Source organism: Molossus molossus, unplaced genomic scaffold (genome assembly GCF_014108415.1).
Source record: "Molossus molossus isolate mMolMol1 unplaced genomic scaffold, mMolMol1.p scaffold_m16_p_7, whole genome shotgun sequence".
Taxonomy (NCBI): domain Eukaryota; kingdom Metazoa; phylum Chordata; class Mammalia; order Chiroptera; family Molossidae; genus Molossus; species Molossus molossus.
The window spans coordinates 60,945,934-60,970,101 of NW_023425401.1; the positions used below are offsets into that span (position 1 = coordinate 60,945,934).

The following is a 24,168-nucleotide window of genomic DNA, read 5'->3' on the forward strand; positions in this document are numbered from 1 at the left end:
CACTTTTCATGGGATCGAAAGCTTCATCCTTTCCTCAAGAACTGCAGCAGCAGCCGGTGACTGCCAACGTGAGTCACCGGCTGCGGGGTCCCAGGGCTTCAGGGAAGCCCCAGGCGCGTGGAGAGTACAGATGAAATGAGAAGCAACCAGAAATCAGTTGTCCCAAGAAACCGGTAGAGGAGGCCAGCACCCAGACGCCAGGGGGTCGGGCGGAGGGGAGTGGTCACGTCGAGACCGGAAAACTTTCTGCAAAACGACGGGTTGAGTCCACCACCTGGGCCCAAGTGCGGAGCAGGACAGCCCTCTAGCCCCACGACCCGACCCATCCCAACTTCTTACCGTCCTGCAGAAGCTCCCGTACTGTCGCTGCAGCAGCTCGAGAGCTCAGAGCCCCATGGCCAGCCACAGCGACGCCGCCGTCGTCACCTTCCATGTTGTCGGGTAGCGTGTTAATGACGTCAGCGGTGGGCCTGCCCTGCTCAAGTGGTGACGCAAAATCCCGGCGCCACCCGCTCCGCCCCGCCCACGGCTCCGGGCCTGCGGGGTGAATTGGCTTAATAGGCCGCTGCTGGGCGGGTCCTAGCTGGGAGCCCAGGGCCCAGCGCAGCCGGGAAGCCTCAGCCGCAGCCTCAGCCGCAGCCGCCCCTCCCGCGGAAAGCGCCGTCTCTCGTTGTACCGTTGGGGCTGGTGTCGTTTCCCGGGCGGAAGAGAAGGTGAGTGCCGGATCGTGGCCGCAGGGCTTAACGCTAGAGCAGGTAATATCCTCCGGTGAGGATAAAAAAAGATAGAGCAGGTAATTAACCTAAGATCAAGGGCCTCCTGGAGGCAGGTTTGTGGGAACTAGGCTTGCGTTCCATAGGCACAGCTGCGGGGAGTTAGTGACCCAGCTTTCTCTGTCCCACGCCTTGATTCTCGGTCCTGGGGTAAAGGCAGGCAGGAAAAGCTTAGGGAAGAAAGTCGGGGGTGAATAGTGAAAATTATGGAGAGCCGACAGTCGGTGAAGAAGGAAGACTGAACCAGGAAAGAACAGGTGGACTCAGTCTTGTCCTCCCTCCCATGAGATCAGGACCTGTTTTTCTACATCCTCTCAGCCTCAGCCACGTGCTGTAAGTGATGCTAAACTTTTTCATATTACAAACATGGATTTTCCATAACTCAAGTAAGTACTGAAGCTGTAAAACAAGTTAGTTGTCGTCGTCTTCGCTGCTATATCTGCGTTGTTCGTTTATCTAGATTTCTCCCAAGATAAATGTTGATAAATTAATAGATCAATCACGTATGTAACAAGGAATGTAAGCATTTCTTCATAAAAAGAAACTGTATTACAACGTTTCCCTTATGTACAGACAGGGAACATTTTTCCCCTCAATTCAGAGCTACGTGGTTCTCTTGATTCTGCGAAGAGTATGTCAAGAAGGTGCCGTAGCCCTGGCCAGTTTGGCTCAGCGGTTAGAGCGTCGGCCTGCGGTCCGGAGAGACCCGGGTTCGGTTCCCGCTAAGGGCACGTACTTCGGTTGCAGTTTGTCCCCGGCCCTGGTTGGTCGTGCGGGTGGCAGCCACTCGATGTGTCCCTTCACATCGATGTTTCTCTCTCTCTCTCCCTTCCTCTCTCTCCCTCCCACTCTATCTGTACAAAAAATGGAAAAATATCCTCCGGTGAGGATAAAAAAAAAAGAAGGTGCCGTAATAGTAGTTACCCTGTGCTAAACACTTTTCGAAGTACTTTATAAATCTAAATGCATTTAATATGTGTAACAGCTCAAGTGAGCAAGTCTCATGATACAGTGCATTATGTTTTCTTTCTCTATGTTTAAAATAACGTTTTAATTGATTTTGGAAAGGGAGAGAGAAACATCAATGAGGGGGGAAAAAACCTAGATTGGCTACCTTGTGCACACCGGGATTGAACAGCTACCGGGGCATGTGCCCTGACCTGGAATCAACCAGAGAGCGACCTCTCAGTGCCTGGACTGACGCTCAACCAATTGAGCCTCACCTACCAGGGCATGCTTTCTGTTTGTCTCAGGTTTTTTTGTTTTGTTTTTTTATTAATTTTTTTTTTTTTAATCCTCACCGAGGATACTTTTCTATTTATATTCAGATAGAGTGGCAGGGAGGGAGACACACATAGATTGGTTGTCTCCTGCAGGACCCTGACCACAGCCGGACAAACAGAAACCAAGGTACATGCCCTTGACGAGAACGAAACCGGGACTCACTGGTCCAGGGGCCCACACTCTAACCTCTGAGCCAAAGTGGCCAGGGCTGTCTCAGGTTTTTCATAATATAATTTATCTGATCTCCATTTTGGTGTGAATAGACTTGATGGTTCTGAATGGAGGTCACATGAATTGTCAAGGGCAGCGTGCTCAGACTCAGGTTTCATTATCTGCAATACACAATTTAAATAATTCTTGAATGTTAATAGGCATTATCTTTAAAATATGAAATTTGTTTTTCTTTGCTTGGCTTTTACACTGGAAGATTTTTTAAAAGTTGCATAATATTTATTCATTCAATTAAGTTTTCAGCCACTGCTATACATACCAGCATCAGTTTATAAATTTAAGACTCAATATATATCTTATCCCAAAAGAGGTAATAGGTGAGGTAAAGACCCATCTAAATATGCAATTGTACCAGGTGCTTTGGAGTGTATGGATTTATTTTTTTCCCACACTTGGTTGCACGTTGAAATCACCTGGAGAGCTTTAAAAATTGCTGATGCCATCATCCTAAGCCCGAAGATTCACATTTAATTGGTCGGGGATATGGTTTGGGCATCCTGATTCTTTGTTGTTAATCCTCACCTGAGGATATATATTCTTTTTTTTTTTAACTCACAAACTTTCAGTATAGGGGACGACTCTCCAACCAACTGAGCTACACTGGCCAGAACTATGCTTTGAGAATTTTAAAAACATGCACTACCTGACTTTTTTTGGGTGCACTGACCTCTATTCCCTTCGATAGTCAAATAAAAATATGACAACAGGCCGGCTGGTGTGGCTCAGTGGTTGAGCGTCGACCCATGCACCAAGAGGTTGCCAGTTTGATTCCCAGTCAGGGCACATGCCCAGGTTGTGGGCCCAATTCCCCATTGGAGGCTATGTGGGAGGCCAGTAATCAGTGTTCTCTCTCATCGATGTCTCTGTCTCCCTCTCCCTTCCTTTCTCTCTAAAATCAATAAGGAAGAATTATTTTTTTAAAAAACAAAAAACGCCAGCAGCCATTACAACAATAGCTGTCTGGTGTGAATGTATCAAAATTGTACCTGCCCTGACCCAGTAGCTCAGTTGGTTATAATGTCATCCCAATATGCCAAGGTTATGGGTTCAGTCCCCAGTCAGGGCACATACAAGAATCAACCAATGAATGCATAAAAAAGTGGAACAACAAATTAATGTTTCTCTCCTTTCCTCTCTCTCTAAAAATCAATAAAGTTTTAAAAAATTATTTTAAGTCATAAAAGTCAACTTAAAAAATTATACCTACCTGGCCAATGTGGCTCATTTGGTTGAGTGTGGTTCCATGCACCTGGAAGGAGGTCTCCAGTTTGATTTCTGGTCTGGGCACATGACCAGGTTGTGGGCTCGATCTCTAATAGGGGGCATGCAGGAGCCAGCTGATTGATGTTTCTCTCTCATCCATGTTTCTCTCTCCCCCTCTCCTTTCCTCTCTCTAAAATCAAAGAAAAAAAAATGTACCTATTTTTTGTCAGATTTGCAAAAAATAGGATTTTTGATGTGTCACAGAATTTTAGTAATTAGTTTAAGTGTCATGAGATGAAGAAGTTGAAAATCACTGCCCTGCATTATAAATTCTAAAAAAGTCTTAACCTAGTATATAAGGCCCATTATTGTCTAGGTCCTTTCCCTCTTTAGTTCAGTTAGAACTCAAGCAACACTAAATTACTAATGGTTCACTGAAATCATCAAGCACTTTCAAGCATCTGGTTTTATACATGTTCTTTTCTGTAGCTGGACACTCCACCACCTCCTGTGTAGTGTCAGCTGAAGCTTTCCTTCCTCTATTGTTTACTCCCTTCACTTCACTAGACAGTTATTTACACAATAGTTAAATTGTGTGTGTGTTGGAGCTGTTGTTTTGTGTATGTCTAATATGTTTTTAAGGACATAGGAAATATATTTTCATCTGTATTTCTAACATGTAGCAAGAAATTATTATTTGCTGAATGAATAATACATGTCCACACCCTCAAAAACACATTAAGAGATAGATATGTGTTACTGTATTTTAGAAAAGTAATTGCAAATGAACATGATAACATAACAGAGAAATGGGTATAACAGGTAAATAAGATCAACTCTATCTGGGACTCCAAAAAGGCTATCAGGATGGGGGATAATGAGTATGTACAGAGACTGTGGGGCAATGAAGATGTGTTGAAGTTTTCATTAAAGGTACCACTTGTTTGAGATGGTACACTTGCAGGAGATGAAGAAGTATAGGGAACCCTAGGTTTCTGACTTGAGTGAGTAGGGGTAGATAGTGATGGCATAACCAGCATATGAAATGCAGGAGAAAAGGAACAGGTTTGATTTATGAAAAGAACTGTTTTGTTGCTTATACTTTATATATGTGGCTTATATCGTTCTAATTAATTTTTATTATAAAAAAGATAAAAGATAAGATGCTAATAAAGTCAGGCTAATTGAACAGTGATTAGTAAAGCAAGTTTTTAGTATTCCACCTGAACATTCTGCTTAAGGAAATAGAAATAATTGGTTTATATTTAGGTTATATCACTACTTTCAGGATTAGCCAAATAAAAATTGCATGTTGAACAAGTCAACCTTTATAAAGTTAGCCCATATCTGTTTCTAAGTTACTAAGGCCAAAAACTGAAATATGGAAAGCAGCTAACAGTATGAAATTATAGAATTTAAGTATAGCAACAATAAAATACTATGGATTATCTAATTTAATCACTTGTACCTCTTTAATCACTTTATAAAAGTGATTTACTATGCAATATATTTATAATTGAAATTTTCATTAGATAATACGACATTTAAATCGTTAATAAAGATTGGTGGGTTTTGTTGGTTGGTTAGTTGGTTGGTTGGTTTTTTGCCTTCTGATTTAGGTAAAAGAATAGGATTTGAGACTAAGAATAAATATTAAACATACCAATTTATCTTTTGAAATGCTAACTACTACTTAAAGTCGTTCAATTAATGCCATTTAACTTTCCTGGATAAAACTTTCAAAGTGCCATTCATACACCAATGATAAATGAAATGATTCCAATCAAATTTTCTGGTTTATCACTGCCAAAAATTAAAATAAATAACATGAAAAACAACCACACCAACATTACAACTAACTATAGAACAAACATCCTTCAGAACCATCTGAAATCAAGCTGAATGGAAGTCCTACAACGATGAAATTAAAGAAGCCACACTGAAACTGGTAGGTGGGGTAGAAGCGTGGATAGGCTGGCCCCACAACCATGTGTAGTGGATAAAAATATGGAGGAATACCTCAGCTGGGAAAGTCCTTTCTGAGGAGCAAGGGGTCCCTGTCCTACACCAGGCCCGCAGCTCAGGTTCCAGTGCCAGGAAGAGAAGTCCCATAACTTCTGGCTGTAAAAACCATTGGGAACTGAGTCTGAGGGAGGCTGAGGCTCCTGGAGCTCTAGGCAGTTCCTCTTAAACGGCCCGCACAGGGACTTACTCAACTTGCTCCTTCTGGGCTCCAACATTGGGGAGGTAGCTTGAAAGGAACCAGAGACATGGGGAAGAACTGAGTTGTTTGGCATCGGGGTGAGAGTTGGAGAGGCAGCTTTCTCCCAGACAGACCTGCTATTGGAGGCCATTATTCCTTTGGTGAGCACGCCCCCACGGTACCCGCAGATAGGTGCCATATCTAGGACTCCAGCAACCTGGCTTACACTGTTTACCCCAACTGGTGAGTCCCTGAGGCCCTGCCCCACCCAAGCTGTTTCCAGTGGCTTTATCATAGGATTCACCTGTTTGGGCTCCTGCTTCAGATTTCTCAAACAAGCAGTGTCTGGCCTCAATGAGCCCCATACCTCTCACTAAGTGGTCCCAAGCCTGGCACTAGAAGCAGCCAACCTTGGTTCACAGATTGGCTTTGCCTGGACACCTTCAAGCCCAGCAAAGAAGCAGCCATCACCAAATCACTTTATACCATATGCCTGGTGGCCCCAGGTAGAACATAGGCAATTAGTTGCCCAAGAGCCAGCACACCCAGTAGACAGCTTCAGACCATGTCGAAGCACCACCACCCAACCACCTCCACAAGTGACACACTCAAGGAATGGACCAGTGGGTACCAGAGCTCTGCTGAAGTAAGTCTTCCTCAGTGTGGTGTGCCCCTGCACAGCTGATCATCAAAGGTAGTCAGAGGTTGGTGGTCAGTGGGCACAGCCAGTTCTTGTAACTGATCAGCCTGAGTAAATCCCTCCCATTGATGTGCCAACAGCAATCAAGACTCAATTACAACACAGCTGTGTAAAGTCCACACAAGGGGTGCACCTTCAGGACCCAGCTGGGGTGCCACTGGACCCTACAGGACACCTAATATAATAGGTTAGGAGACATAGCAACACTACATGATACATAAACATGTCCCAAATAAAAGAACAGAACACAACTCCAGGAGAACTAAATGAAATGGGATAAGCAATCTAACAGATGTGAAGTCCAAAGCACTGCTTATAAGGATGCTCAGTGAACTTAGAATTTCAAGGAACTTTGTGAGAATGTCAAGGAACTCAATGAGGACCTCAAGAGCATGAAAAAGGACCAGTCAGAAATAAAGGGTGCACAAACTGAAATAAAGAATTATTAATGGGGAATCAATAATAGAGTAGCTCAAGCCAAGAAGCAAACCATCAAGTGGGAATATAAGGAAGCAAAGACACCCAATCAGAACAGCAAAAAGAAAAAAGCATATAAAATATATGAGAATAGTACACGGAGCCGGTGGGACAATTTCAAGTGTACCAACATTCACGTCATGGGAGTGCCAGAAGGAGAAGAGAGAGGGCAAGAAATTGAAAGCCTATTTGAAAAAATAGTGACAGAAAACTTCCCGAACTTGTTGAAGGAAACAGACATACAAGTCCAGAAAGCATAGAGTCCCAAACAAGATGAACCCAAAGAGGTCCACACGAATAACATCATCATCAAAATGCAAAAGGTTAAAGAAAAAGAGAAAATCTTAAAAACAGTAAGAGAAAAGCAGTTAGTTACCTACAATGGAGCTCCCGTAAGACTGTCAGCTGATTTCTCAAAAGAAATTTTGCAAGCCAGAAGAGAGTGGCAAGAAATGTTTAAAGCGATGAAAACCAAGGACCTATGGCCACCATCAACAAATCATCAAACAACAAGTGTTGGCGAGGGTGTGGAGAAAAGGGGACTCTAGTGCACTGCTGGTGGGCATGCAGACTGGTGCAGCCACTCTAGAAAACAATATGGTGTTACCTCAAAAAAATTAAAAATTGAACTTCCATTTGACCCAGTAATCCCACTTCTAGGAATATACCCTAAGAAGCCTAAAACACCAATCAGAAAGAAATATGTACCCCCATGTTTGTAGCAGCACTATTTACAATCGCTAAGATCTGGAAACAGCTCAAGTGTCCATCAGTAGACGAATGGATAAAAAGGCTGTGGTACATATACACAATGGAGTACTATGCAGCTGTAAGAAGGAAAGATCTCTTATCCTTTGAGACTACATGGAGGGACCTGGAAAGTATCATCCTAAGTGAAACAAGCCAAACAGAGAAAGACAAGTTTTATATGATCTCAGTTATTTGTGGAATATAATGAACATAACAGTCTGAGGAATGGGGTAGTCCCAGAGACGCGGAGGGAGGTACAGACTGACAATCTCCAGAAGAGGGAGTACTGGGGGAGAGATAAACCACAGAACTTATATGCATGTATGCATGAACAGTGGACATGGACAACAAACTGGGGAAAGGGCAGGGAGGGAGGGGGAGGGGGGAATCAGTGGGGGAAAAAGATCTGTAACAAAAATTAATAAAAAAAAAAAAAGAAAAGCTTTCCAACAACAACAACAAAAGAAAATAAGAACCTGAAAACCAAATAAAACTTTTAATATTTAAATGGTATCTACCTTTAATTACATCTTGCAGGACTAATCCTGAAATGTGTATTTTGCATTTTTCTAAGTAAATTATTTGGCTATCAAAATTTAAATTTTGCACTTAAAAGGGAAACTTTTCACATATTTTATTCTACTTATGATAGAAAGTATGAATGGCTTCTAAAAGTATCATGTAATATGATTAATAATGCAATGTAAAGGTTTATACATGTCAGTGGTTTCATCACAACTCAAAAATTCTAATACTCATTGCTTATGAACCCCATTTAGCCTAAGAGTGTTAATTTGTCCCTGTGTCTTGAGCTTTATTAGTTAACTTGTCACCATGTATTTAATAAGGTTACAATTTATCTAGTGTGGTTGAAAAATAGATGAGCAATGGCAAGGAAATATACTGATGCCAAAAAAAAAGAAAAGAAAACCAAGGACCTACAACCAAGATTACTCTGTCCTGCAAAGCTATCATTTAGAATTGGTTGACATATTAAGAGTTTCCTAGACAAGAAAAAGCTAAAGGAATTCATCACTACCAAACCAGTATTATATAAGATTTTTAAAGGATCTTCTTAAAGAAGAACAAAAATATGAACAATAAAATGGCGATTAATTAATACATATTTAGCAACAATTGAATCTACAAACAAAATGAGCAAGCATAACAGAAACAGGCTCACAGATACAGAGAACTTTTTCTTGGTTGACAGATGGGAGGGGGATTGGGGAAATGGGTAAAAAAGATGAAGGGATTAAGAAGTACAAATTGGTTGTTAGTCTGACAAACATCAAAGGGAAGAGGGGAGGTGGAGCAGGAAGACAGAAACCAAAGAACTTATATGCATAACCAATAGACACATACAGTACTGTGGGGAAGGTTGGATGGGGGTGGGAGTGGGGAGGAGGGGGTTAAGGGGGGAAAAAATGAGGGACACCTGTAATACATTCAACAATAAAGATACATTTAAAAAGAAAAAAATAACATGAACAATTGTAACATGCTATACTATGAAAAATACTCTACTAATTTTCAGTAGCTTGATTTTATTTTTTTAAATATATTTTTATTGATTTTTAAAGAGAGGGAGGGAGAGGGAGAAAAAGAAACATCATTGTGACAGAGACACATCAATTGGTTGCCTCCTGTACGACCCCAGTCAGGGCCAGATGTTGAACCTGCAAACCAGGTACATGCCCTCAACTGGGGATCGGATCCGCAACCCTTTGGTCCATGGTCCGACACTTTAACTGCTGAGCCAGACTGGCCAGGGCTATCTTGATCATTTATTAATATGAGCAGAAAATGTTACTATAATGAGTTAAGTATAGAATTTGAAACAGTTAATGTTTGACATGAACAAGCATAATCTGTACAAAACATAACCATTATAATTTCCCAGTGTACTAAAACTATCAAAAGCAGAATTTTGTAGTGTCCTATTTGAAAAGAAGCTAAAAAGATTTCTGAGCCCCTGAGCCTGATAAAAAACGTATGTTCTTGGCAATTGAAAGTATTAGAATGATAGGAATTCATCTAATGAAAATAACTCTTCTCTATGTAAACTCATTGTTTTTTCAGATTTGAAACAAATCTGTGTTCATGAAAAATGACTGCATTCAAACCACAGTATGTCAAGAAAGAAAAAAAGATCCAATAGAAATGTTTCATTCTGGGCAGCTGGTAAAAGTCTCTGCCCCAATGGTTCGATATTCAAAGTAAGTATTTTTAAATGATCATTTCTTTTTATGCTGTTGGTTTTTTTTTCTTTATTGATTTTAGAGAGGAAGGGAGAGAGAGAGAGAGAAACGTTGATGAGAGAGAACATGGATTGGCCACCTCCTGCATGCCCCACACTGGGGATCTGGTCCACAACTGGGAACGTGCCCTGACCGGGGAGTCTAACCAGCAGCCTCTTGGTGCATAGGTCGGCGTTCAACCACTGAACCACACCAGCCGGGCCCTACTAGTATTAAAAATAGAGATTAATGCCTGGCAGGTGTGGCTCACTGGAATGAGCAACATCCCATGGACTGCGAGGTCCTGGTTCAATTCCTGGTCAGGGCACATGCCCAGTTGTGGACCTGATCCCTAGTAGGAGGCATGCAGGAGGCAGCCAATTGATGTATCTCTCACATTTATGTTTCTAGCTCTCTCACTAAAAACTCAGTTAAAACCAGTGATCCCTTGGTGCACGTGTCGAACCTCAACCACTAAGCCACTCCGGCTGGGCTATGCTCTGAATTTTTAAAAGTAAAACATACTGGCTGGTGTGACTCAGTGGTTGAGCGTAAACCCATACACCAAGAGGTCACGGTTCAATTCCCAGTAAGGGCATAAGCCCAGGTTTTTGGCCCGGTCCCCAGTGGGGGGCATGCCAGGGGCAGCCGGTCAATGTTCTCTCATTGATGTTTCTACCTCTCTCTCCCTCTTCCTTCCTCTCTCACTAAAATCAATAAAGAAAAACTAAACTTTTCTTTAGTAAAAATAAAAGTAAGACCACCTCACCATGTGGGATCTTCACTTAGCTTTCAGATCATGATCAAGGCTTGAGTCCCGGTATTACCACTTGCCTAGTATGTGGGTGGCCCTGAGTAAACAATTAACCTCTTTAAGCTTCAATTTTTATATCTATAGAAATGGTAGTGCTTATAACCCCCACCTATAAAGATATAATGGATTAACAACTACTGTGAACAATTATATGTCAACAAATTCGACAATCTAAGGGAAATGGACAAATTTCGAGAAACATACAGGCTCCCAAAACTGGACCAGGAAGATAGAAAAATTGAACAGACCAATAAAAACAGAAGAAATTGAAGATGTAATCAAGACTCTCCTAGCAAACAAAAGTCCAGGCCCGGATGGCTTCTTGGGGGAATTTAACCAAACATTCAAAGAAGAACTAACACCCATTCTCCTCAAACTATTTCACAAAATTCAAGAAGAAGGAAGACTTCCAAACTCATTTTATGAAGCCAGCATAATTCTATTCCAAAACCAGAAAAAGACACTACAAAGAAAGAAAACTATAGGCCAATATCCCCAATGAACATAGATGCCAAAATCCTGAACAAAATACTAGCAAATCGGATGCAGCAATACACCAAAAAAATTATTCACCATGACCAAGTGGGATTCATCCCAGGGATGCAAGGCTGGTACAATATTTGCAAATCAATAAACGTGATACACCACATAAATAAAATGAAGACTAGAAACCACATGATCATATCAATAGATGCCGAAAAAGCCTTCGACATAATCCAGCATCCATTTCTGATAAAAATGCTCAGCAATGTGGGAATAGAGGAATCATATCTTGACATAATAAAGGCCATATATGAAAGACCTATAGCCAACATCATATTCAATGGGCAAAAACTAAAAGTATTTCCCTTAAGAACAGAAACAAAGCAAGGATGCCCACTTTCGCCACTCTTATTTAACATTGTACTGGAAGTTTTAGCCACAGCAATCAGACATGAAGAAAAAATAAAAGGAATCCAAATTGGAAAGGAGGAAGTGAAACTGTCATCATTCGCAGATGCCATGATACTATACATAGAAAACCCCAAAGACACCGTCAAATTTTACTAGACTTAACAAATGAATTTGGAAAAGGAGCAGGATACAAAATTAACATCAAGAAAGCGATAGCAGCCCTGGCTGGTTTGGCTCAACAGTTAAAGCGTTGGCCTGCGGTCCGGAGAGACCCGGGTTCGGTTCCCGCTAAGGGCATGTACCTCGGTTGCAGTTTGTCCCCGGCCCTGGTTGGTCGTGCAGGTGGCAGCCACTCGATGTGTCCCTTTCACATCGATGTTTCTCTCTCTCTCTCTCTCTCTCTCTTCCTCTCTCTCCCTCCCACTCTACCTGAACAAAAAAATGAAAAAAATGTCCTCGGGTGAGGATAAAAAAAATAATAATAAAATAAAATGTCCATACTACCCAATCAAATCTATAGATTCGATGCAATCCCCATCAAAATACCGACGGCATACTTCATAGAATTAGAACAAATACTTCAAAAGTTCATATGACATCAGAAAAGACCTCAAATAGCCACAGCAATCTTGAAAAAGAAGAAAGTTGAAGGGATCACATTACCAGATTTCAGGTTATACTACAAAGCCACTGTAATCAAAACAGCCTGGTACTGGCACAAGAACAGGCATATAGACCAATGGAACAGAAGAGAGAACCCAGAAATAGACCCAAGGCAATATGCTCAGTTAATATTTGACAAAGGTGGCAAGAGCATACAATGAAGTAAGGACAGCCGCCTTAATAAATGGTGTTGGGAAAATTGGACAGCTACATGCAGAAAAATGAAACTAGACCATCAACTTACACACCACACAAGAATAAACTCAACATGGATAAAGGACTTAAATGTGACTCATGAATCCATAAAAATCCTAGAAGAAACTGTAGGCAACAAAATTTCGGACATCATACGCAGCAGAATTTTCACTGACACATCACCTAAGGCAACAGAAACAAAGGAGAAAATGGACACATGGCACTACATCAAACTCAAAAGCTTCTGCGCAGTGAAAGATACAATCATCAAAATGGAAGGGCTACCCACTGTATGGGAGAGCATAATTGCCAATGATATATCAGATAAGGGTTAGTTTCCAATATATATACAGTGCTCATACAACTCAACAACAGGAAGACAAAGAACCCAATTAAAAAATGGGCAGAGGAACTAAACAGACACCTCTCCAAACAGGACATACAAATGGCTAAGAGACATAATGAAGAAATGCTCAACATCACTAATCATCAGAGAGATACAAATTAAAACCACAATGAGGTATCACCTCACACCTGTCAGAATGGCCACCATCAACAAATCATCAAACAACAAGTGTTGGCGAGGGTGTGGAGAAAAGGGGACTCTAGTACACTGCTGGTGGGAATGCAGACTAGTGCAGCCACTCTGGAAAACAATATGGTGTTGCCTCAAAAAATTAAAAATTGCACTGCCATTTGACCCAGTGATCCTGCTTCTAGGAATATACCCTAAGAAGCCTGAAACACCAATCAGAAAGAATATATGTACCCCTATGTTTGTAGCAGCACTATTTACAATAGCTAAGATCTGGAAACAGCCCAAGTGTCCCATCAGTAGAATGGATAAAAAAGCTGTGGTACATATACCTAATGGAGTACTATGAGCTGTAAGAAAGAAAGATCTCTTATCCTTTGAGACTACATGGAGAGACCTGGAAAGTATTATCCTAAGCGAAACAAGCCAACAGAGAAAGACAAGTATCATATGATCTCAGTTATTTGTGGAATATAATGAACATAACAGTCTGAGGAATGGGGTACTCCCAGAGACTTGGAAGTTGGGTACAGACTGACAATCCCCAGAAGAGGGGGTGGTGGGGGAGAGATAAACCACAGAACTTATATGCATGTATGCATGAACAATGGACAACAAAGCTGGGGACAGGGCAGGGAGGGTGGGGGGGAGAACCAGTGGGGGAAAAGGAGAAACATTTGTAACAAAAATATATTAATTAACTAAAAAAAAAAAAAATAATGTATATTAAGCATTTGTGCACTGGTGTTTTTGTGAACATAAGTCTTCATTTATCTAGGACAAACCCCCGGGACTGTAATATTTGGGTCATATGGTAGTTTTACGTCGTGTATTAAGAATCTGCCAAACTTTTCCAGAGTGGCTGTTCTGTTTTATGCTCCCACTAACAATATATGAGGAATCTGGTTTCTCCTCCTCACAAGCTTTTCATAATGTCACTTTTTTATTTTAGCCATTCTCATAGGTTTGCAGTGATATCTCATTATGGTTCCATTTCCTATATGGCTAATGACATTGAACATCTTTTCATGTGTTTATTTGCCATCTGTATATTGTTGAAGAAATGCTTGTCTTTCGCTAATATTCTAATTGGATTATTTGCTGATTTTGAGTTGGTTTTTAAATTTTTTTAATTGTGGTCAAATACAATCAACTTAAAATTTACTATTTTATACATTTTTAAGTGTACACTTCAGTACTGTTAAGTAAATTCAGATTTTTCTACATCCAATCTCTTTTCATCTTATAAAACAAACTCTATACCAGTTAAAAAATAAATCCTATTCTCTGTTGCCCCCAGTTTCTGGCAACCACCATTCTGTCTCCCTTTATGAATCTGACTAATCTATGTACTTTGTATAAGTGGTATCATACCATATTTATCTTTTTGAGACTAGTTTATTTCACTTAGCATAATATCCTCAAGATTCATCCATGTTGTAGCTTGTATCAGAATTTCCTTTTTACAGCTGAATGATATTATATGTATATATCACATTTTGTTTGTTTATTGATGAGAACTTGGGTTGCTTCCATCTTTTGGCTATTGTGAATAATGCTGCCATGAACATGGGTCTATAAATATCTCTTTGAGACCCTGTTTTCAATTCTTTTAGGTATGTACCCTGAAGTGTAATTGTTGGATCTTATGGCAATTATATTTTTAGTTTTTGGAGGAAATTCCATACTGTTTTTCTGAAGGGCACAAGAATTCTGATTTCTAAACAGCCTCACCTATACTTGTTTTTGTTTGTTTTCGTTTGTTTTGGTTTTTAGAATAGTTTATTGATTTTTGGAGAGAGACAGAGACATCAATGTGAGAATGCAACATCTATTGGCTGCCTCCTGAATGTCCCCTTCCGGGGATCAGCCCAAAATGTGAGCAAGTGCCCTTAACCAGGAATCAAACCCACAGCCTGCTGGTACACAGGAAGATGCCCAACCAACTGAGCCACACCAACCAGGACTTCTGTTTGTTTTTTATTATATGGATATGAACGGTATCTCACTGTGGTTTTGATTTGTATTTCACTAGCAATGTTGAGCATCTTTTCATGTGCTTTTGGCCATTTGTATATCTTCTCTGGAGAAATGTCTCCTCAAGTCCTTTGCCCATTTTTGAATCAGGTAGGCTGATTTGTTGTTATTGTTGATATGTTCTTTTGTTGTTGACTTTTTGTTTACTATTGAGTTTTGAGAGTTTTACTCTTGTCAGATTTGTGGTTTGTAAATATTTTCTCCCTGTAGTAGCTTAGCTTATCTTCTTAATGAACTTTTTTTTTCAATCCTCACCCGAGGACATTTTTCCATTTATCTTTAGATTGTGGGGTCGGGGGTAGAAAGAAAGAAAGAGAGAGGGAGGGAGAGAGAGAAACGTCGGTGTAAGAGGTTCCTTCCACATGACCCTGACCAGGACAGAAGACGAGCCACATCTGAGGTATGTGCCCTTGACCAGAATTGAACCTGCAACTCATTGGTCTGCTGGCCAATTCTCTAACTGATGAGCCAAACCAACCAGGGCTGAACTGTCTTGCAGAGCAAAAGATTTTTATTTAATGATTAAGTCTAATTTATTAATTTGTTGGTTTTTTTTGGAAAATTGTGCTTTTGGTGTCAAGTGTAAGAAATCTTTGTGTAGCTCTAGATTCTAAAGATTTTTCTCCTATTTTTCTCTAAATGTCTTATACCTTTATGTTTTACCTTTACGTCTACAATCAATTTTACAATTATATTGTAAAGTGTGAGGCTTAGGTTAAGGTTTATTTAATTTTTGTCTATGGCTGTCTAATTACTTCACCATTTATTGAAAAAGCTATTTTGTTACTATTGAATAACTTTTGCATTTTTGTCAGAGATTAGTTGGGCGTGTTTGTATGGCTCTTTATCTGAAGTTTTTATTCTGTTCTATTAATATGTGTGTCTATTCCTCCACCAGTACCAAAGTCTTGATTACTATAGCTAGCTATGTAATAAATTTTGAAATGAGTCTTCCTTCCACTTTATTTTTCTCTTTCAAGACTGTTTTAGCTATTCTTGTTCATTCGCTGTTCTAAGTAAATGTTATGATGATCTTGTCTGTATATACAAAATATCTTGCTGAATTTTCATAAGAATTATATTAAATATTCATATCAACTTGGAGAGAGTTGAGTTCCTTACTATGCTGAGTCACCCAACTCATGAACACAGTATGTCAAGATTTATTTAGATCTCACTTGATTTTTTCATCAGTATTGTGTAGTTTTCAGCATGTAAGTTTTGTATGTGTCTTGTTAGACTTACACCCAATTATTTCTCTTTTTTTTTTGAATGATTGTAAATAGCATTATACTTTTAATTTTAGTGTCCATGTGTGAATTGTCTGTATAGATAAAAAATTGATTTTTGTATGTTAATCTTGTCCCCTGCATATTGAACTCACTTTTTGGTTCTAGAGGATTTTATGGTAAATTCCTTGGTATTATCTATGTAAACAATCATGTCATCTGCAAACAGGGACAGTTTTTCTTTCTTCCTTTCCATCATATGCTTTTTTGTTCATGCCTTATTACACTGACTAGAGGTTCCAACACCATGTTGAATAAGAATGATGAAAGCAGACATCTTTGCCTTGTTCTTAATCTAGGGGGAAAGTAATCTATCTTTTATCTGTTAGTGTAATGTTAGCTGAAGGACTTTTTGTGGGTGCTATGTATCAGGTTAAGAAAGATTCCCTCTATTCCTATTTTCTGAGAGTTCTTTTTTTTCATGAATGAATATTATTTTGTGAAATGCTTTCTCACCTTTTATTGATATAATCATATGATTTTTTTTCCCTTTAGCCTATTAATATGGTGGATTACATTGATTCTCGGTATTAAACCTTTAGTTTTAACTACTCTTCTTTTTCTAACACCATTACAGCAGGGGAAAGATGATCCACCACCACCTTCAGGTGGAGGTCAAAGTCCAGGTTCTCCACTTGATCTCATTTGACACTCTGAGGGCAGGGGGCCCCGCATTACTGCTGAGCAAGGGTGAGAGTTCCAGCTCCACATGGATTGAGTGGCCTGGCAACTACTGGGCAATGATGAAAGTCCTCACTCTTCACTAAGCATGGTCTGATACTACTCCCGGTGGGGAGGAAAGAGTACCTCACTACTGCTGGGTAGTTGTGGAAGTCCAGGCTCCCCACAAGATCGCCACTGATACTGCTGAGGGGCACCTTATTACTTGCTAGCAAGGATTAAAGTCTCAGTTATCTACATGGCCTTTTCTGACACTACTTTGGAGGGATGTTGGAGAACCTTGTTACAGCCTTGCTTGGAAAGGTAGAAATCTAGGCTCCCCGCTCAATCTTTGTGGAAGTGGGACCACAGTTATTTCTTGATGTTTGGTGGAAGTAGAGCTGCTATTATTTAAAGTTTTCTGTCTTGCTAGGCTGTCCCTTTCCTGGCTATTTGGTTAGGGAGAGCAGACTTTTATTGAGGCTGTTCTGTTTGCACAGGTTTGTATTTCCAGATTGCCAGCTTCTTTGGCTCCAAGTCTGGGATATTTGAGGTGAAAAGAAAACCCGGGGAACTCACTGTTGACATTCCTTAGGTCCTGAGGTCACTAGCTTGTCTGTTCTCTTTTCTCCACCTTTCAGAGTTTTCTTATGTTTTTTTACATATAATATTCAGGGTTTTCAGTTATAGTAAGCAGGAAATACAGGGGAAAGTACGTCTCATCCATCTTCCCATAGATGGAACTTTCCTCTATTTTTTAATAATTAATTATAATTAATTATTAGTTATTTAATAAATAAATTAAACTCGGAAGTTACATATGATTGTGGTAATTTCTAAATGCCTAATTAAAATTTTATCCGTTTACAGGTTGGCTTTTAGAACACTAGTAAGAAAATACAGTTGTGATCTGTGCTATACACCAATGATAGTTGCTGCTGATTTTGTCAGATCTGTAAAAGCCAGAGACAGTGAATTTACCACAAACAAAGGTATGTGAAACTCAGGTTTGGCTGACTCGGTAAAACTTAAAAAGAAAGAAGAAGAAAAACAAAACAAAACAATTATCTTGTCTAATCAGACAAAACACAATTCAGAGATTTTATTTTAAAATCTTTTAGTTTTTTGTCCTAGCCAGTTTGGCTCAGTGGTAGAGTGTCGGCCTGCAGACCAATGAGTTGCAGGTTCGACTCTGGCCAAGAGCACATACCTCAGTTGCAGTATATCCCCAGCCTTGGTCAGGGTCATGCGGGAGGCAACCAGTCAGTGTGTCCCTCTCACATCGATGTTTCTCTCTCCCTTTTTCTCCCTCTCTCCCCCTCCCACTCTGTCTGAAGATAAATAGAAAATTATCCTCGGGTGAGGATTTTAATTAATTAATTAATTTAAAAAATCTTTTAGTTTTTTGCCCAGCTGGTGTGGCTCAGTGGTTGAGCATCAACCTATACACCAAGAGGTCGCTGGTTCGTTTCTCAATCAGGGCACATGCCCAGACTGTGGTCCAAATCCTCAGTGTGGGGCATGCAGGAGGTGGCCAATCGATGTTCTCTCTCATCAATGTTTCTCTCTCTCTCTCTCTCCCCATTCCTCTCTTTAAAAATCAATAAAAAGAAAAAAAATTTTTAAATCTTTTAGTTTTTTTAAGTTTTAACTTTTTTAAATATGTTTTTACTGAGTGTCTTCAAACTGGAAGGTATACAAAGTATAAAGTTAGCCTTCCTTAGAGCCCTCATTCTCTTCCCTGGACTATTACATTAGATCCCTATTTCACTGCCCCCAGTCTTGTCCCATTTCAAACTATCCTTCAGACAGCCCAAAGTGACCTTTCTAAAATATAAATCAATCACATTTCTTTGACCTCTCATTGCCTAAAGCAGTGATTCTCAAAGTGGGATTCCCCAGATCAGCATCAGCAGCATCTGAAAACTTATTACAACTGAAAATTTCCAGCCTCTACTCCAGGTGTACTGAATCAGAAACTGACTATGTGGTCCAGCTATCTGTTTTTAAAAACTCTCCAGATGACTCTAAGCTTGTGAAAGATTGAGAACCACTGACCTAAAGAATAAAATTCCAGCACCTATGAATAATATGTGATATTCTTCATGATCCAGCTTCTGAATATATCTGCAGCTTTATCTTCCACTAGTTTTTCTCCATAACCCACTGACTTTATTACTCATAAATACTAAGTTATTTTAAAGCCCTGAACATGCTCTATTCTCTCACACTTCTCTACCTAAAATATGCTTTTCATTGATATCTAGTCCCTATATCCCTATTTCTCTGGCAAACAACAGTTTATGCTTCTTAATATAGCACTCGAATTTTGTGGCCAAGGTATTTTCCTAATCACCCTCCACTCATGTTATTTTGTTGAAGCACAGGCTTTATGTGTTTACTTAATTCTACTGTTTTATAATTTCCTCTTTAAGTATTTTTCTCGCCTACTAGGCTATGGGGTCCCTGAGACCTGGAACCATTTCTAACTGATTTGTATCTCAGCTTCTAGCACAGTGTTGAAAATATATTAGACCCATAAATGAACGTTAAACTGAATTCTATAACTCTCTTAAGTTACAAAGGGGAAAGCACCCTACATCCTCAGGAAAAAGCAAATTTTCTGATCTCATGATGATACTGTAAATCGATGGAACTAAGGTGATATCCAGAAATCTGTATTTTTGGCAAACACCCAGTAAATCTCATAAAGGTAGTCCTAAAAAAATCTTAAGAAAAATTATAATACATCTATCCAGAGTTTATAACACTAACCCAAAGATGAAAAAAAAATTGTCTTTTAAAACCTAGAAAAGTTCAAATAACATTTGGCTATATTAAAATGTAAACTTTTATATATAAGAAAAGAGCACAACTATACTCAAGACAAACTATAACTGGGGAAATATTTATAATATTTTTTATATTTATGATAGAGCAAATTTCATTGTTGTATTAAAAAAACAATAATATAGCCCTGGCCGGTTTGGCTCAGCGGTTGGAGCATCGGCCTGTGGTCCAGAGAGACCCGGGTTCGGTTCCCGCTAAGGGCACGTACCTCGTTTGCGGTTTGTCCCCGGCCCTGGTTGGTTGTGCGGGTGGCAGCCACTCGATGTGTCCCTTCACGTCGATGTTTCTCTCTCTCTCTCTCTCTCTCTTCTTCTCTCTCCCGCTCTATCTGAACAAAAAATGGAAAAATGTCCTCAGGTGAGGATAAAAAAATAATAAAATAAATAAATAAATAACAATAATACAGAAAGGAATACCTAAAAGAAAAATTGTGCATAGGAAAAATATACAAAGAATATGGAGAGCCTAGAAAGAAAAACACACTATTGGATATACAACATAGGATAAGTTGTGAGAAAACAAGAACTTTAATCCATATTGGTATGTTCCTATGTTGGTAAGTTCTTTTCAAATAAACATTTGTAATAGCTATCAAATATTAAATGTTTATCCAACAGTTGCACACTTAGGAATTTATCCTATGAATATACTCACAGAAGTATGTATGTAAGATTATTCTCATCACATTGTTTGCAAGAGCCACAAATGAAAAACAATCTAGAAGTACACTGTATGGTCTATCTGTATACAGTGAAATATGACTCTAAAAAGAAGAAAATAACTCTGAGTACAGCTCCCAGATACATTAGGTTAAAAAAGAAGCAGTATGCATAGCAATGTACATAGAATGTTCCCATTAGTTTAAGTTTTATAGGTACACATAAAATTGTTCTGGATACAATAACTAATTCTCACCATTTTATTTTTTTTTTTTTTTTTTTTTTTTTTTTAAACCACACCCGAGGACATTTTTCCATTTTTTGTTCAGGTAGAGTGGGAGGGAGAGAGAGGAACAGAGAGAGAGAGAAACATCGATGTGAAAGGGACACATCGAGTGGCTGCCACCCGCACAACCGACCAGGGCCGGGGACAAACTGCAACCGAGGTACATGCCCTTAGCGGGAACCGAACCCGGGTCTCTCAGGACCACAGGCCGATGCTCTAACCGCTGAGCCAAACTGGCCAGGGCTAATTCTCACCATTTTAAAGGGGTCTGTTTGTCAATAGCATTGGACTTTTCATTTTATCAAACTTTATACTATTGAATTTGTATGAAATGTAAGTTGCTTTTTATTTAAAAAATTTTTAATTACTTTAATGCTATCTTATTTGAACAGATAGGCTAAAAATAGTTATTCTATATTGTACAAACATTAGAGTTTGATATCTCATGTATAGTTATATTGTACAAACATATGAGTTTGGTATCATGTGTGCATATGTGTATGTCTTTGAATATTAATGTTGAGCTGTTCATTTTATCAGGTGATTGCCCATTGATTGTTCAGTTTGCTGCTAATGATGCAAGACTTTTATCAGATGCTGCTCGTATTGTTTGTCCTTATGCGAATGGAATAGACATTAACTGTGGTTGCCCTCAGAGGTAAAGCTCCAAGAAGTTGGAAGAATTTTTTAAAAGATTAGAAAAAAACTATGTGAACATGGTAAACTATCTTTCTAGTTTTCCAAGAATTAAAAAGTAATGAAAATAGAGTTAAAGCACTTGGTCTCTAAATAAGAAGAAAAAATAAGGAAAGATTATTTAGGAACATATGTGCAAAGCTATTTTCTGATGGCTAAAACAATGTATAGACCCTTGACAGGTATTTTATCTTACCTCACCACTAGAATTTTTTTTAATATGTGGATCTGCCTTGAACCTCATCCATAAGTAGTTATGTGAGACACTAATGTTTATAGCAACTTCTAAAATATATTTTCACTGCCGTGTCATACACACTTGCTCTAGAAACTATGATTTGGGAGCTCACCAATTATTTTCTCCGAATTAATTTTCTTTATAAGAATATCTTCTTATAATTACCTTTTTTTCTATACCACAGTTAATTTGGTTCATTCTAAATAACTGTGCATTGGCCCTGGCCAGTGTTGCCCAGTGGTTAGAGCATTGACCCATGGACTGGAGAGTCCCAGGTTCAGTTCCCGCTAAGGGCACGTACCTCGGTTGTGGTTTGTTCCAGGCCTTGGTTGGGGTCGTGTGGGTGGCAACCACTAGATAGGTCTCTCTCACACAGATGTTTCTCATGTTTCTCTCTCTTTCTTCCTCCCTCTCTCCCTCCCACTTTATCTGAAGATAAATGTAAATAAATAAATACATAAATAAATAAATAACTGCACATTTGATAGGTTGTACTTAATTTGTCAATAATATCCCTATAAAGTTCAGCCAGTGTGGCTCAGTGGTTAAGCGTTGACCCATGCTTTAAGAGATTGCTGGTTCGATTCCCAGTCAGAACACATGCCCAGGTTGTGCGCCTAATCCCCAGTGAGGGGCATGCAGGAGGTAGCCAGTAGATGTTCTCTCTCATCAATGTTTCTATCTCTCTCTCCCTCTCACTTCCTCTCTTTAAAATCAATAAAGGGAAAAAAATTTTAAATATATACCTGTTTTTGACACTGTACGATATTATCTGACAATAATTCAAAATGTATCCAAATAATAAAATCAAGGTTTTAAAATACAGCATAATCCAAATCAGATTAGACATATTTGTATACTCATTAGGAGAGTTAAATAAGCTGTTTAGTGCTGTTGGATACTAAAGTCAAACTTATCTCTCTACTATTAAGACTAATAAAACCTCTTGTTATGTGCAATAAACATCAAGTTTGGAATTTTAAAAATCTACAATAATTGAAATTAATTACAAGTACTTAAATCTGTTTTGGTTGAATGAATGTTAACATAATTTTCTCACTTGCCAGTGGAAACCATTTCCCCTGAGTACTTTTTGATCTGGGAACCTGTTTTCCTAATCTTAAATTGATCCACTTAGAAATGTTGGATCTATGAATTATAAAAATCTGATTCCATTCCAGGTTGCTAGTTAGAGAAATAGATAGGTGCACCTATAGGACCTTTAGAAATGTATCTTCTTTTTCAACTGTTTATAGTTTATTTGTTGTTGTATTTGCTTTATAAAGGTGGGCAATGGCAGATGGTTATGGAGCTTGCTTAATAAACAAGCCAGAGCTTATTCAAGATATGGTGAAACAAGTAAGAAATCAAGTGGAAAATCCCAGATTTTCAGTATCTATTAAAATAAGGTAAAGACGATATTTTAATCTACCAACAGTTCTGTTCTTAGAAAATAAAAGAATATCCTTCCTTCTGGGGCTGCAGGGGAATCTGTCCTTAATTTGTAGCTGGTGTATGGAAATGTTGAAACAAGATATTTACTAAATAGATATATACCATAATTTTATTTATAATCCAGAGCAACTTCCTCTTTGTATTATTTAACAGAAATTAAAACATCACTTTAAAGCTTTATTATTAAAAACATTCCCCCAAGTCTGGCTGGTGTGGCTCATTTGGTTGAGGGACCCATGTACCAGGAGATTGCCGGTTCCATTCCTAGTCAGGGCACATCCTCAGGTTGCCGGCTCAGTCCCTTGTGGGGGGCATGCAGAAGGCAGCTAATTGATGTTTTTCTTTCATCAGTCTTTCTGTCTCTCCCTCTCGCTCTCTGAAATCAATAAAAGAAAACATACTTAAAAACTTTCCCCTGGCCCCGGCCGGTTTGGCTCAGCGGTTAGAGCGCCAGCCCACGGTCCAGAGAGACCCGGGTTTGGTTTCCACTAAGGGCATGTACTTTGGTTGCATTTTGTCCCCGGCCCCGGTTGGGGTCATGTGGGTAGCAGCCAGTCGATGTGTCTCTCTCACGTCGATGGTTCTCTCTCTATTCCTCCCTTACTCCCTCTCTCTCTATATGAAGATGGATGCAAAAGTGTCCTCAGATGAGGATTAAAAAAAAAAAAAGATTTACAATAAAACTTTCCCCCCGAAAGAAACCCTTAACTTTTTTTATGTACTGTTTAATGCTAAGATAAATTCCTGGTACCAAGAGTAGAAAATAGGAATGGTATTTGCACTGAAATTTCACAATGAAAAGAAAATAAACCAGGAATCAGTTTTTTGGTGACAGGTTAAAAACGTATTTCAAGATGAGGTAGTATATTCTCCCACTTGGGGAATGGGCACGCACAGAAAGTATTAGGATAGCATCTTTCAATTCATGTATGACAGTATTTAGATAACTTTTTCAGTTACGAAAGCGAAAGGGAAGGAATACTAGGTAAGATAAAACTTGTCATCCCAATATTGCCAATAGTGAAATAACTACATC

At 39.2% G+C, this 24,168-nt stretch overlaps 2 protein-coding genes across 11 annotated transcripts in view; one reads left to right on the forward strand and one right to left on the reverse strand.

Annotated features, from left to right (window-relative positions):
• COG5 (component of oligomeric golgi complex 5) overlaps nt 1–444 on the reverse strand; it is a 439,997-nt gene extending 439,553 nt beyond the window's left edge. For all 5 annotated transcript variants that reach the window (XM_036246141.1, XM_036246143.1, XM_036246142.1 and 2 more), the window contains exon 1: nt 340–444. In XM_036246141.1, the coding sequence (XP_036102034.1) occupies nt 340–433 (94 nt within the window). In that variant the 5' untranslated portion in view covers nt 434–444. The remainder of the gene's footprint in view (nt 1–339) is intronic.
• Nucleotides 445–608: 164 nt separating this feature from the next.
• DUS4L (dihydrouridine synthase 4 like) overlaps nt 609–24,168 on the forward strand; it is a 103,830-nt gene continuing 80,270 nt past the window's right edge. For 4 of the 6 annotated variants that reach the window (XM_036246981.1, XM_036246982.1, XM_036246984.1 and 1 more), the window contains exons 1-4: nt 9,704–9,840; nt 17,819–17,940; nt 21,284–21,401; nt 22,964–23,086. In XM_036246981.1, coding sequence (XP_036102874.1) covers nt 9,725–9,840; nt 17,819–17,940; nt 21,284–21,401; nt 22,964–23,086 — 479 coding nt within the window. In that variant the 5' untranslated portion in view covers nt 9,704–9,724. Of the gene's footprint in view, nt 714–9,703; nt 9,841–17,818; nt 17,941–21,283; nt 21,402–22,963; nt 23,087–24,168 lie in introns of those variants that run through there. The other 2 variants (XM_036246987.1, XM_036246985.1) reach the window with 2 other exon arrangements.